Genomic DNA, 15717 nt, shown 5'->3' with positions numbered 1-15717 from the left:
ATTAAGATTAGAAGTTATAAATAATCCAAATATTAAGATCAGGAGAAAACCAGAAATATAAGCAACAGTTAGTTGAAGTTATTAATGATCGAAGATCCACATTGAAGGTCAAAATAAGTCAAACTTTCAGAAAAACAGAATGGGTATGTCATCAAAAATCGCGGACGATAGAATTGGTGGATATACACTCGCTTTTCATGACCTTTGCATTCATTATTACACCTGACCCACTCTAGAATTGAGTGATGTAGAGGATTTAATTTTGATGGGATTCATGAATGATGGAGTTTTAGAACCCAAAAAGACTAACTAACCAATCACGGTAAAACATGAAAATATTGACGATAGATCCGTGAAGTGCCAGTTTGTAACTGCTCCGATGATCAGGTCTTTAGTTCTTAACTCTAGCAACTCATCAAAAGAATACCACACTTCCTAATAAGGCTCGAACCTGAGGTCTCCTATCACTGAGAATCTGAGATACAAGAAAGCAGCTTAGGATAAAACTTGGCAATAGTATAAGCACTTAGTGACTGATTCTGTAAGTGTTAATAATAGAGCCAATTGGTCCAAAAAAGTGAAACAAGCAGAATCCAAATCCACCGGCCTATTCATGTTGCAATATTTTAAAATGCAAAAAGTAAAACTTATATGCTACTATTAATTTATGCCTCAGAACCTTGCCTCACAAACTAAGCTCCCAATTAACACTTTCTATTTCTATCCCCAATAAAATTTTAGCAGTTATGAATCGGAAATCTTCTGAAATGATGTCTAGGGTAGAGAAATCCAAACTTGAGATTGTAAATCTCCAAGTTGAGATAGAAGAAGATGAAGAAGAAGTTGGATACTTGGAAGAAGATGCTTTAGCATATCCATCCCACATCACTAGTCAAATACGTCTGAAGGCGATGCATCCTTCAGAGAAGATGCATAGGGAGGTGATTTTAAGGCGTATCCGTCACCATAAAAGAATGAAGAAGATTAACAGCACAGTAGAATCGCTCTTTAACTCCTCGTTTTCTACTTCTGCCTTCAGAAACTTAAAGGACTGTGATGAATTACCGCAGGGATGGATTGATGATACCTTCAATAGCCCATAGTGTTTTTCTTTTTTCTTTTTTCATCAGGTATGCTGAGGTTTGGGCTGAGCCCTTCCTATCCCAAATACACAAACACCACCAATTTGATAACTAGTAAATCCCACAAAACCTCCTCACCTCCCTGCCCCAGATGAGAGTTGATCCCTGGCAAACCCTAGTACTGTAAGGTTGCTTTAAACCAAGTTTACCTTTAAGCTTCTAGTATTATGTATCTATGTAATTTGTATATATATATATATATATTCAGAACGAAGGCAATGACTAGGATCATTCCTAGGTGTCAGGTCATGTTTGGAAAAAGATGATGCACTCACATTCATACTCTTACCATTTCGATTTATTGCCCTCTCAGTTTAACTTGCACCCCTAATTTAAGGGGTATCAATTAAGTAATTAACCCCCCTAACTTAGGGGTATCAATTAGCCATCCATACTTCCAAATCTAACCAAAGAATACACATTTTGCAACCCACAAGCAAGAATCAATATAGTGAAAGAAAAAAAAAATCCTTATAAACATGCTGAATAAGTGAATAGCATTTAGAAAAGTATACAAAATTACGATTAACTGTCATATGATCAGCATTCTGACTGGACTGAAACTTCTACTATTAGCTGCAAGCTAGCAAGTAAGCTTGATGCACACATGACTTTTGTCCTGTTGAATTCATGTTGTTATGACTTCCAATGCCCCAGAGTTTTGCTAGTGGGCTCTGGAACTCTTTTTGTCCAAGAGAACTAACCAAGAAGGCAAGAATAGATATCAAACACACTTCAAATTCCAATATGATGTTGCTCGCACTGAGATCTTCAGAAAAGATTCCAGATCTTTAGGGAGGTTTGATAATTCCCTTGTAACCTCTTCCATGACTATATGACACTTCAAGTGTGGGCATTACAGGAAGATATGAAATGACTAGATCAGTTTTGTCACTTTCATCTGAAAGAAAACATCCTGTATTTGACATCTATTTTTCACCCTGATTATTAGAGGATCCACCAACCAACGAGCCCAAAATCAGTATCACATACGCTGTAGAAAGGTAGACTGCAAGGGTCACCCTTGGCACACTTTAAAGCAATTTTTATGACAGCCAATAATAAAACAGAGTCTATTCCTTATTTTCTTCACGCCGGAAAGATTCAGGGTTCAGATTCCTTCCTGTAATGTCAGTATACCCACTTGTTCTATAACAAAAATACTGCAACGGACAAATTATATATAATTGCAAAAGGAAATACAAATGCGACACTATGAGCTATATGGGAAAAGTACATAAACTTACAAACTAACATTTTGTTCAGAGGAGTGGATTAGAAAGAAGAGGTGAGGAGAGGGAAGTAAGGGTTTATTTTCCATCAATAAGATGATGGGGAAGCAAAGGGAAAGAAGTGTGAGGGGTTTATTTTCCTTCCCTCTATAATGAACTATATTTCTTTCCAAAGTTGCAGAATTCAAGGAAAAATCTTTCCTTCCCTTCCCTTCTCTCCCCTGTTTCTGTCTTCTTCCTATTCTCCCTAAAATTATCATCCAAACACATTGTAAATGCAAAAGACAATGGACCTAATTCTAAAAGCAGGACTAGCCTAAACTAATAGCACTGACAAATAGCTTATTGTAAGGGAAAATTCTGAAGACAATTGAGCAAACTTAATTCTTAACAAGGAAGACGATAGGAAGAACTGCAAACAAAAGTAAATACTAATCACTAATGGCAAATGTTACCTGTTTCTGCCTGGAAATTTACTGAACAAGTATCGTGCTAAATCTCAACCACTGTCGCAGCAGATTCTCGCCTCCTGCAAATCCAAGGTCTACACCACAGCATTGATAAAACCTCTCTCCTATCTCCATTCCTGTTATTTCATTCAACAATGCTCAAGAATTGAACCAATTTTTCAGACTCGGGCCAGCTAGATTCCCCACCAGCAACGTCAGCCTGATCACAATCCGGTATACACAATGTCTATTTACTACTCCATAAATGACTACTGGGAAACGGAACTTGAATGGCATATATCATATCATAGTCTCATAGATTCATAGGTCCATGACATACACAAGATCCAAAAGGAAGTGCCAGTGCACTCAGTTTGCATTTCATCTACCACTCAGTTATGGGAAACAATCCATAAGTTTACACACAACTGCTGCAATAAAAGGCCCATAGAAGCTCAACTAACAAACGTCACAAAATGAACAATGTACACAATTACTAGAAGGAATTGAAGCTAAATAACAGATGTGATAATTCAGACAACTTTTATTCACTAGCAAAAGAGGAAGTTGCAAGTACAGAAAATACCACAAATTTTAAAAAGAATCAGGAATCTAATAAACAATGAATTCCCTGATTCTTAGCAGAGATATTCCCTAAAATATATAAGACGTATTGGCACTATTCTTATGCTGTTCATTTTATTTTATTTTTTGGCAATCCAGGACCATACTCTTGCATTCGAAACGACGGAATGGATCACATCTTAGAAGGCTTAGGGAATATATCAGGAGTGAATTTCTGGGCAGCACTAATACTACCCTTAATCTTCATTGCACCCCTCATAAAAGCAATTTGAGGGTTCATTTTCCCTGTTGCAATCTTAATGAAATCTTCATCCTTGAAAGAAAATGTTGCATCTGGCTTTCCTCCTTCATAAGCACCTGAATTTCATAAAACCCAACAAAGTTTTTACATAATTTGATGAAATTAACAATCAAAATTCAAAGATTTTAGTACCCAAATAAATAACAAAGTTTGTTCAGGAAACCCTAACCTTTCTTAACCTCTCCTTTCTTAAGATCAACAGTATAAATCACCTCATTAAAACCCAATTTCTGCCAATTAAGGAAACCCCACATCAATAAAACTAATCACAATTCAGCAAATTCAATAAACTTAGGCAAAACACAAGACATTATCATAAAATCACAAAATTAAATGACAAAAAATAAATGAAAATAATTAATTTACCTTGGGGGCGATGTGGAGCTGATAAACGAGGCCAATTTTCTTGGTGATCTCTTTCCCAGCATCAGTGGTGAGGTGGGTTTTCATCTGTTCCAAGAAAGCGTCGGACTTTAGCTCCTGATCAGAGTCTGCCATCTTCGTGTTCGACGAAATGCCGCAATGAAGTGTAAGGCAAGATATTACCGTGAGAAAGGAAGAGCGCTAAAATTAGGGGGGAAAGCGGTGGTTGTAAGCACTAACTGCCACAAAAGGAGGGATAAATGCACGAACTACCAGGGGGAAGGCGATAATTGCACGCATTCCTAACTGTCCTAGATGTATGATTAGTATCTTCCTTCTTGTCCGTGCTTTAATTCATGGCGAGCCAGGTCGAGCCCATGAGCTGAGATGAGCCGAGCCAAGCTGAGAAAAGTCATGATCTTATTTTTATGGATTAGACTATCTCCATTGGTGAGACTCAACTTTGATCATTGAAATACAAAGTGAGTTGTTTTTTACCTCCAATAGTGATACCTAACCTTCTTTTCAATTTAGTAACTCATCTGAAGTCTAATTTCCCAATGATCAAACTCTCTAAAAGTCTAAAGTATACTAATGTCACTTTCAATTTATGGTTCACCAAATCCATATTGTAAGTTTTCCAAAAAAAAAAAAAAGAAGTTAAATTAAAAGTTAAATAAATTACAAAATATATTATAATATTGATAAGGGGCCCACAATTTTTGTCAAATGAGACTCAAAGTATTGGGTATCTAAACTTAGCAACTTTCTTTTGGAGTTGCTAAGTTTAGATACCAACTTATTGGTATCATTTGTAAAAAATATTCTCACTCTCCTAAAAAAACTCTCTCAAGTCTCATCATTGGAGATGATCTTATCCCAACATCCTGCACGGGTTATGAATAGGTATAAAGAATATTTTAGCAATAGAATTATATGACGCTCAGACAATTATTCAAATAACATACTCCGTAGATACTCTGACATTTAATGTTTACTTATTTTCGTATTTAGTCCATCTCTTTAAATTTATCACGTGCTACTTTTGGTTGTAAGAAAGCACAACTTTACTCATACAACCACTACATTTAGCCCCGCCATCTCTTTCTCTTAGCAATTTTTTTCAACAAAAAAAAAAAAAAAAAAAAAAAAATTACCTCAATAGAGCAAGCAAAAGGAAACGAAGGGAGTAGTACAATTTGTGATACGATAATGAGACAATAAGTATAGAATAAGGTGTTTTATAGACTATATAAAATCTTTAAAATAAAGTCAAGTCTGTGTGAAATGAAAATAGGATCTTTAAGCACAATTTTGAACTTTTGGTAAACATGCTTACATGCATGGTGTTGGGGCAATTGGGCTAAGCCAGATTCCTAAAGTCACCTAATTTGGTTCATTGAGCTTTTGGTTGAATACAAAAAGATTATTCAAGCTCTTATAAACTTGGTTCTCATGAGTTGTTATGTTAAGTTTGGATTGTGTTCAACTTTATTATTAATTGAGCTGAATAAGTAAACAGCCATTTTGTCAATACGGCTCATGTAAATATGTAATCAATTAGGGAGCAGATTTGCTAAGAAAAAATAGCCAAATCCTAAGGCAAAAGTATTGCCTTGCTCATTACTTTTGTTTCATGTCTTTTAACCTGCATAAATTTGTTTTCCAGCACATCACGAGAAAAGAACATACCAAAAATAGCCCACAAAAGTAGATTTTGACTATATCCCATGAAAAAGCCATATCGAACTCTATTAACTATATCCCGTGAAGATTAACATGGTAAGTTACTTATTATCCACATTTAGTACCTATTTGCAATTATCCAAGCCATACCGAACACTCTTAATATCCAATGAAAATTAACATAGTAAGTTACTTATTATCCACATATAGTAGACTTGATCAAACTGAGACCGGCCCGATTTTGGGCAAAATTTTCCAGCCTAGCCCGATTTTTTAAAATTTTTGGGCGGGCTTGGGAATGCGACATTATGCAATTTTAATTGTTTTTTTGGCCCGTCCCGAAAATGGCCTGAAAAGCCCACATGGCCTAGCTAGTTTGGGCACATAATTTTTGGCCCGAAGCTTGGCCCGACCTGAGAAATGGGTAGTTTTTTCGACCTCAGCCCGAACCTGGCCTGGCCTGCCCAATGATAACCAACATTTAGTACCTATTTGTAATTATCCATCGCTTGTAGTCAAGAATCAAGAATGACTTATGGCCTTAACCAATTACAAGGGATCAAGGTGCCACTTTTACTGCAGCAAATAAACCATGCTTATGCTTTGACATCTTGAATCTCAAACTAAACCATATATACCTTAGCAATTATATACAACTAATTGTAAGAATAAACATAATACTCCCTCAAAATTGTTTCCCTCTCTTCATACCTTCCAACAACCCCCAAAAAAAAAAAAAAAAAACCAGAACAAGTGACTAAAATACCAATGAACCAAAAAATGGTGGTAGCTTAACCATCTCACATATACAATGAGCTAAATCCTGCTACGATCATGAACTTTACTATCGCGCATTTAGCATGGTGACAGTAACTTGATTCACAGTGAAAGATTCGTCTTGTTTACTAGAAGAAGAATCTGTCTCGGTAGGGTTCCATCCCATACAAAAACCCGGTAGCCTAGGATGAGGCAAAGACGCAGATTCACTACCCAACATCAGCACCACGGATGCCATCGTTGGCCTATCTTCTGCCCTCTCTTGCACGCATAGTAGACCGACTTGTAGGCATCTTAACATTTCATGTACCGAGTACAAATCACCCATGACCTTGTCTAGAATCTCCGTTCCTTTTCCTTCTTTCCATAGCTTCCATAACTGTCAATTTTTAAGCATTTGCTTTCTCAAGGTTAGTGCTATAAAATCATTAATGTGAGGCAGTGAGGAAAAAAAATATAAAGTGCTTTACTTACATATCCGAGAAGGTGTAGTTCATGATCTGAATTATAAAATCCTCTGTTTTTAGTCCCACTAATTATCTCTAGGACTAGTACACCAAAGCTAAACACGTCTGATTTTACTGAGAAAAGTCCATCCATTGCGTATTCAGGAGCCATATAACCACTACATAATGACATATATTTCTCCCATGTTATAGAGGCATGTATAAAAGTTGAAATAAGCTTGCAAGATGAAGGAAATTATGCAAAAGTATTGAAGAATATGGTACTAAGTTTGTTGTTTTGAGTAACTTACTATGTTCCAACTACTCTCCTTGTGTTTCCTTCAGTTTGATCACCTCCAAATATCCTTGCCATGCCAAAATCTGATATTTTCGGATTCATTTCTCCATCGAGCAAAATGTTGCTTGCTTTCATATCTCTATGGACTATTCTATACCTCGAATCTTGATGAAGATACAATAACCCCCTCGCAATCCCACAAATTATGTTGAATCGCGTTTGCCAATCAAGCAATGATTTTCTTTCATCATCTACATATCATTAAGCAATAAAAATAAGAACTAGAGCTAAATGAAAAAGAATGTTACATTAGTAACTTCAGATTGAGGGACTTACGGAACAAAAATGCATCTAGACTTCTATTTTTGAGGTACTCGTAAATGAGCATCTTCTCATCCATCTCTACACAACAACCAAGTAATCGAACAAGGTTTCGATGCTGAAGCTTTGCGATCAATCTAACCTCGTTCTTGAACTCTTCTACCCCTTGTCCTGATTCCTTAGAGAGTCTCTTAACTGCAACTTCTTGTCCATCTGGTAGTACACCCTGAATTTTACTATGCAGGTTATATTAAACTTTTTAAGTACATACCTATGTTTTGGTAGACAAAATCTACATTCAAACATAAATAATCACAATATCCAGATTAATGAGCCAAATTTAGCCTCAAATATAAATTCTGATCCATCAATTCAATCTAGTAAAGATTAATTCAAGAGAACATGGCCTTAGCCCTTAATGCCGCGTTGTATTCTTATCTGTGTGATCTCATATTCAAGGTGATATTAAATTGATGCAAGACTAGAAAAATGTACCTTATATACGCGTCCAAAACCACCTTGTCCAAGTTTGGTAGCATCGTCGAAGTTGTTGGTGGCAACGGCCATGGTATATAGGTCAAATATGGGCAACTCAACATCTTCTAAATTATTAGTTTCCCCTGAGTAGTCTCTCTTGCTAGAGATGATTTGCCCACTTATAAGAATTTCTTGGCTCCTTTCAGTTGTACCTGCCCTAGAGGCTGAAAAACATAACAAAAAAATGTCAGTTCTCAAAAAATTGCAAAAAATATTACACTCCAATCACTATGTTAAAGATTAGTTGTTATCACGTTGATAATTCAGATGACTAAGCTAACAACATGACAACTAAATTTGGACGATGGTATATACAAAGTTATCGACGTGATTATGGGAAATTGTAAGTTTACCTCTTGTCTCCCCAAGTCTTCTTCTAAACAAACTTTGTGCTTTTTTCCGTTTCAATATGATCAATGCAATTATGCCAGCCAAAAGTACCATTGAGGCAATGGAAATGCCAATACCCATTACAATTTTCTTTGCATGATCCGAACCAATTCCTTGAGACCCTATTCAGTATAAACAGTACATGATTAGATATAACTAATGATGTTATTTTGCTTTAAATGGAGGATTAATAGAAGTATTAATTGAATCTTATGATCTGATCAACTAAGTATCAATTTATTTAACATAAAAAGGAGCATGATCTCAATCTCAATAATAATACGAAGTATATAAAAAGGTGTTGCATAGTCTTCCCTAGCCTCATCAATCCATAAATCCAAAATATATTTTCTAGGTTGTTCAAGAATAATCGTCACCCAATCTTACATACTTTACTTAGGACATCCATAATCCATAATGATTTACGATTAGATTTCCCAATATCCTGCTAATTAAATTATGTGATATGAAAAGGATAAATATGACATCGATGTTATAAGAAATTATGATAATAGCTGTCCAATCCAAACATAATTTGTGCAACAGTTTGGTCACCAATTATTGAACAGTACGCTTTTTTTTTTTTTTTTTTTTTATTATTATTATTATTATTGTTTTTTTTTTTAGAACTCAAAGATGATTAGCTGGGACAAATAATCAGATCACGCATAATTATAAGGTGAATTAAATAATGTTATGTGGGTACATGGCCAAAGACATATGTGGAATAATTAATTCTCTACGGAGAAGCAAAAATGTGATGCACATAATTTCAAATTTAAGACTTTCAAAACATCTTTTCATTAACGTGTTTTCTTAACTAACGTTAACTAGCTTGCTTACTAGATGTGTAACTAGTTTAGTTGGTAAAATTTTTACTGTAATTCTAAAATGTATCTTAAGTCACTATTTTTAGATATTTTTTGGGTTCTATCATACACAGACCAAGAAAAACAACTACCTAACTTAAAAAGATGCAAACTTACTAATTTTTTTATTTTCTATTGTACAAATTTAAATTGACAATGAATGGTTATTTATATAAAGACGATATTGGTTTGACCATATTGTATGAATACATGTAATAGAACACAACTTTTTATCCTTAATAAATTTCTAATTAGATTTTTGAGTTCAAATAAAACAGTTTGAAGTTTCAACCCTTTATTTGTCAAAAAAATTATTTTTACAATTTTATATTTACTCCATGCATGTTCTAAAACTATGGCGGACTATATATATTTTCAAAAGTATATAACGATAGCTTTAAATTATACTGCTACTCGTAGTATTTGAAATAGATAATTTTTTATGTAGAGAGTGACAAATGATATACTTCGTATATTGAATTTTCCATTTCTTAAATACAGTATTCCGTCCTACCCATGTTACTAAATTATAACCAACTAAACTAACTAAATAACATCTACTTATATAAACATGTATGCCGGAACACGAAGAAACCAGAAGACTAAAATAGTAATTTACATTAATCAGGAGGCCAATCTTCCCACGGCTTGCAAGAGCCATGCCCAATTTCATTGGAAAATGACAGTTCAACAACTTGTACTTAGTGGTCTTCTTCCTACATTCCACTTTGCTAGTTATTTCAACAATTTATCTAACTAATTATATTATTAATATGGTTTAGTAATAGTCTAATCTTCCCATGATAAACCTACCCAACCTCTAGATTTAATCTTACTTTTAAAATCTTATTTTGAGCAAATGTCATATTATAATGAGCAGACCATTATTTAATTTAATTAACTAGCTAACCTAAACCTAGTTTAACTGGCTATATTACATTAATGACCCTTTAATAGTTAATTATATTAGATTTACACAATTATGCTTCCTCTTTTCCGTACAATGTTACTGTGTATACATTATGATCAGTGGATAAACTACCCAACAAAATTAAAATATTCCCAACTATATCATGAAGTGGCTCTATTAAATTTTTAATGAGATTAATGCGGTAGTGACACTCATATGGATCGGACTATGAAGTATTTGTTTATACTCCTGAATTTAACAGCACATCGGATTAAGATTCGACGTGCATGAGACTGATTTCATAATAGGTTATTATAAAGTTACCGCGAGTGCTTTTCCATTTTTAGGAGGACGAACAATTTTTAATGTATATTGAACAATAGATATATAAAAACTGATTGATGTTAGGTGGAGTAACCCACCAGACTTATGTTTTGATCATCTCTTATCATACTTTAATTTCGGACTAGTTTTGAGATATCACTTAAAAGAGGTACTAGGAAGCTTCTAAGTTGTTATCTTTATCTTCCCTTTGGAGCTTCTAAATTTGTATATGCATAAAGACATATTGGTAGAAAGAAAGCTAATAAAGTGCTAATATTAGGCTTAATGGAGTACAAGAAATATTAATTATGCATTTCTAACTGTATTATATTGGATCTAATCTCTCTTTAGTTTAAGTAATGGGTTAATCCACTAATCAAACATTTAGACATGGATGCCCCTACTAGACACCAAAATGGGGCGCAATGCTAGTTTTGACGTCCATATGATATAGATTAATCTACCTTTTAAGCCAAATATTCCGGTTCTAAAAAGCTTAATACATTTTAAGTCAAACTACCCTCCAATCAAAGTATATATGACTAACTATTAGTAAGATCAAGGTGACTACTTTACCTTTAGATAAATTTACACTTTTCAAAAAAAGTATTCCCTCTAATTTCAAAATTTACTCGCTTAGACAATTATTAAATAAAAGCATGCAAAAGTAAATGGGTATAAGAAATTAATGAAAAAAGTAAGAGAAATTAAGTAAAAAAGATAGATCATTGTATACTTGGTATATAAGAGAAAGTTGAATTTTGTAAAAGAGAGTGTACAAATATAAGTAGTAAATCTAATTTTACAATACAGAAGTAAAGTAAGTGAGTCAAAACTTTTTCGTAAGAGCTAAATTAAAAAGCAACTTAAATTTTCAAAAACATATCTACAGAATAGTTTTTTTTAAGAAATCTCATTCAACCAGTCTGAACTCTGAACACACCTTTGTTGTGCTATGGTGAGACTACTTTTTAATTAATTAAATAATTAATCAATCTATATCTTTCATTATTAAAAGATAATCTTTCTAGTGTAAAGTAAAATGATGATGACTTGAAAATGAAGATTCTAATGTTAAAGGGAAGAGAACAGTTGGCCAACTAAACCTAAACAGGTCAGAAAGGAACGGCTAATTGGTCAGACAACTCAATTAACAATTTGAAAATTTAGGACCCCAAAGAAAATGGTCCAAACAAAGTAGGACTTGGGACCAGGGTCTTTTGAATTTAAGGACACTAGTATTATTCATCAAGTCTCTAGAAAAATTTGTGTCAATTTTGTTCCACTGATTAAGGTCATTAAAAGCCACCCTTTTTATCTTCAATTTTCATTTTATTTCTCCTTTGAAAGTAGGGTTAAATTTTGTTCGGCTTATGTGGAATGTTGGATTATTGGTTCAGATAAATTCAAAACTATATGTATCTGAATTATTTGAATTTTCGTTTAAGGCATTGGTCCCCTCAGATCACCTTCACCTTATTCATATGAACTAGAAAGATATTTAATGATCATAAATTATCTATTTTTTGATCCAATTGTATCGTTTATGGACCACAATAGGTCATGTCTAAGGTCGACATACCATAAGAACGGCAGATTAGCTGATTAGTGATGGATGTTGTTATATACTGTATATCTTCTTTCTAAAGTTTCCTACAAGATTGCACAATATAAGATTATGAAACTATCGATCCCACGCACACACGATTTTGCCTTATTACTAATCATCTTTGTGAATGTGTAATAAAAGTTAAGGCCACCCAAAATTGGCAATAAGAATTTGTCCATGTAGCTAAGGTTGAGTCTTAAAAAAACAGTTTTTTTAGAAAAATTACAATTGTATTATATATAAGCTAAGTCTTTTTTGATATAATTGTAATCATTAATGAATTTTTTTACCTTTTTTTACGATCATAAATATTTACCTTATTCAACTTACTCAGCTAATGTGATGTATGGGCAACCCCCACTAACTTTCTCCCAAAATCATATTCTTTTTTTTTTTTGTTTTTTTTTTTTTTTTACATCATCTACTCTAAAAATTTACATCTATCATTTACTCTTAATAAACGCGCCTGCTTCTACAAGCACAATAATTTGATCAAGAAGTTAATTAATTCATCATTGATTGCTATGTGAATACACACAAATCCCATCTGTCAAAATTGGTCATCCTCTACCTACATTGCATTACATATTTACATGGGTTCCACCATTGATAGTGACAATGGTAAGCTTATAATACGCCTATCTACACACATCATGCTTAACATGTTTTTGTTTTTGTTTTTTTTTTTTTTTTTTTTACCTTCCATGTCCTTTACATCAATACTTTCCAAAAGCTTGGCCCCAAAAGAAGAATAATAATAAAAATGAAAACAAAAAATATATATATAAAAAATAATAATAAAATAAAACCCTTATCTACATCCTCGACTCTTTAACAATTGTCTTGATATTTTTAAAGTTATTAAACCATATGATTAAATTTATTCTCCTTAATTTTAGGAAAATCACCAAGAAAAAAATTGATCAAAGGTTAATAGTTTTAATAATATAATAATAATCCCAAATTTTAATGCTGATTAGCATCTAGCATTCTAGCCATCTACATTCTACAAAACTATATTCTACACTTTCAGATATTCATCATCGAATTTGGTTGATATGCTAAACAATAGTTTGAAGTTTTTGCTACACAATAATTAAAGTACGAACATTACCTAATCTTATTTCAAAAAAAAAAAAAAAAAAAAAAAAAAAAACCTTAATATTTTATAAAGGAAGATGCCACCCAAGTGTTTATATGATTTAGTTTCTTATAATAGCCAATATGATATGATTTTATCTACCACACAATCTATATGATATAGTATTGTACTCGTAATTAATACCACCATGTTATTATTGTAATTGTCAATGAACTTAGTACGTACTATAAAGGATTGACTACGACAAAAACAAAAAAAAAAAAAAAAAAAAAAAAAAAAAAAAAAAGTGTAACTTGTAAAACTTTAATAATAATTAAATTAGCTAATTTGAAAAATAAACACATAAAAAGCAAAATCATAGTGGTGGAATAATATACATACCTAGATCCGAAGCGGCTAGCCGAATGTACAAATCTTGTCCACCTTGAACATAATCTCTCATATCCGTTAAATTATCGGTCCAATAAACACACCCATTGCCAACCCCTTGAACCACATTCAAATTAGCATAAGCAGTACAACTACAATTCCTCTTGCACAAATTTCTACATTGATTAAGGTTTAACCCTTCATCTACAAAAGCAGTTGTACTCTCAGGTAATTTCATATTTACCAACTTCAAAAAACCATCCTTCCCACAATCCAACTCGGTCTTTCGGACGCACCCACTTGACCCGTCTCTCAAATCCCAATCTCGAGGGTTCTTCGGCTCAAACCCTTGTGGACATTGGCAATCGAAAAAGCCACTCGTGTTGCACACCGAGTACGGACCACATACCCTATACGTGTCACAATCGTCCGACCTAGCATACCAATACCTAGTCCATTGTTTAGTATTTGGCACCCACGTAAATCTTCTAAGGTACCCGTCAAAAGTTACCAATAACCTTGATTTTACCTCACCACCCGGAGGTAATTCAAACGTATAGTAAACTTCATCCGGCCCGCGGTAAAAAGTAAAGTTAAAACCATTGTTACCCGTTGCCATTTCAGGCACCCCACTAAAACGTTGCCCGACCCATGGTCCGCTCCGATAAATTATTCTATCCTCATACCTCATATAAATTTCCGGATCACCGTGATAATCCATTTTAAAGCTATAATTACCCGTACTCGGGTCATCCGGTCCCGCCCACGAGGTTAAAAACCGGTCGAGACCCGTTTTAAGATTCCACCCGAGTTTTTGACCCGGAATGAGAGTATCAGTCGGATGATCAAAGCTCTCCCATAAATATCCACCCGAGCTCGAATCCCCTGCTTCTCGGATCACCAAATTCCCTGAATCCAACAACTGTAACACCGGATTTTTAGCCGTTGATCCATTAATCTGCCAACGAACATGAGACCCATAATCAGCAATTACAAGATTTCCTTGATCATCAAATTTGAGGGTGCAGGAATCACTCAATGAAGGAGCGTCTCTGTTTGCAACCCAAACATAAACATTATCTGAAGGAATATCTTTGTACCAAATTCCAAGATAATATTTTTTGGGATTTTGTTTTGTGAAAAACCCCAATTCAAATTTCCCAGTTGCTGAAATTAGTGTTTGGTTTGAGGAGAGAGATTGTGTTGAAGTTAAAGTATCAGTTGATACTGAAAAAACAGGGGGAAAACAGAGGAGAAAGATTGCTAAAATGGTGGATTTCATTCTTCAAAGAAACACCCAAATTTTTCTTTATTTTGGGTTTTTAATTTAATTTTGGGAGAAGTTGGTTTAATGATTTGGAAAGTTGTACATTTTTTTTATTTTTTTTAAGAAGAGAAGTTGGATTTTGTCTGAAAATACAGAGTGTCAAATAATTCTACTGGTACTATTATTATTTGGAGGCTGCTCTGCTTTTTTCCAGTCTTAGTCAACTTTTTGTGTTTATATTTATGATTCTATGTGTACAAAGTAATTCGTTCTCACGTGGATTGTTTTACCTTTTTAATAGACTCCTATTTACAAAAGTTAAAAAGACAATGTTGTAGATGTGATTCGATTTTAAGTTTTTGATATTACGTCGGTTTAAAATTTTATGGATGGAGCTAGTTTGGTGTCTACTAATGTGGATTGTAACTAATAAGTAAAGATTTAGCCTAATGTGGGCCATTTAATTTTTTCTAATATTGTTATGATTTTTTTTCTTAATCAATTCAGCAATCATGAAAAGGGGTTGGAGGATATTTTGATTCCTTAACAAGGACATAACTAGTTAGGATTTGGGGCCATAAATTTGATCAGTGAATCGAGACGATTTTTATTTTTCAATCTTGAGATGATTCATGGTATATATCATTATGGGTATAGATTTTATAGGATCATAGTGAGTGGAGCCAAAACATAGATAGAAAGAATCAAAAATGATAATGAAGTATTCATTTATAGAAAAT

General features: G+C 33.6%; 2 protein-coding genes across 2 annotated transcripts; both read right to left on the bottom strand.

The window, feature by feature from the left end:
- Nucleotides 1-3349: 3349 nt before the first annotated feature.
- Nucleotides 3350-4379, bottom strand: LOC110687238 (non-specific lipid-transfer protein-like 1). Its single transcript, XM_021863856.1, has 3 exons — nucleotides 4076-4379; nucleotides 3879-3939; nucleotides 3350-3765 (listed from the first exon to the last, which is right to left on the bottom strand). The coding sequence occupies exons 1-3, from the start codon at nucleotides 4205-4207 to the stop codon at nucleotides 3581-3583; spliced, it is 378 nt and encodes a 125-aa protein (XP_021719548.1). The 5' UTR covers nucleotides 4208-4379; the 3' UTR covers nucleotides 3350-3580.
- A 1850-nt stretch (nucleotides 4380-6229) lies between these two features.
- On the bottom strand, nucleotides 6230-15301 carry LOC110687236 (receptor-like serine/threonine-protein kinase SD1-8). The gene is made up of 7 exons (XM_021863854.1): nucleotides 13723-15301; nucleotides 8491-8649; nucleotides 8096-8301; nucleotides 7616-7826; nucleotides 7293-7530; nucleotides 7010-7160; nucleotides 6230-6914 (listed from the first exon to the last, which is right to left on the bottom strand). The coding sequence occupies exons 1-7, from the start codon at nucleotides 14990-14992 to the stop codon at nucleotides 6603-6605; spliced, it is 2547 nt and encodes an 848-aa protein (XP_021719546.1). The 5' UTR covers nucleotides 14993-15301; the 3' UTR covers nucleotides 6230-6602.
- Between the last annotated feature and the right edge of the window lie 416 nt (nucleotides 15302-15717).

This window comes from Chenopodium quinoa, unplaced genomic scaffold (genome assembly GCF_001683475.1).
Source record: "Chenopodium quinoa cultivar QQ74 unplaced genomic scaffold, ASM168347v1, whole genome shotgun sequence".
NCBI lineage: Eukaryota > Viridiplantae > Streptophyta > Magnoliopsida > Caryophyllales > Amaranthaceae > Chenopodium > Chenopodium quinoa.
Note: the sequence above shows the minus strand (reverse complement) of the source record. Positions and strands in the feature narration are given on the sequence as shown.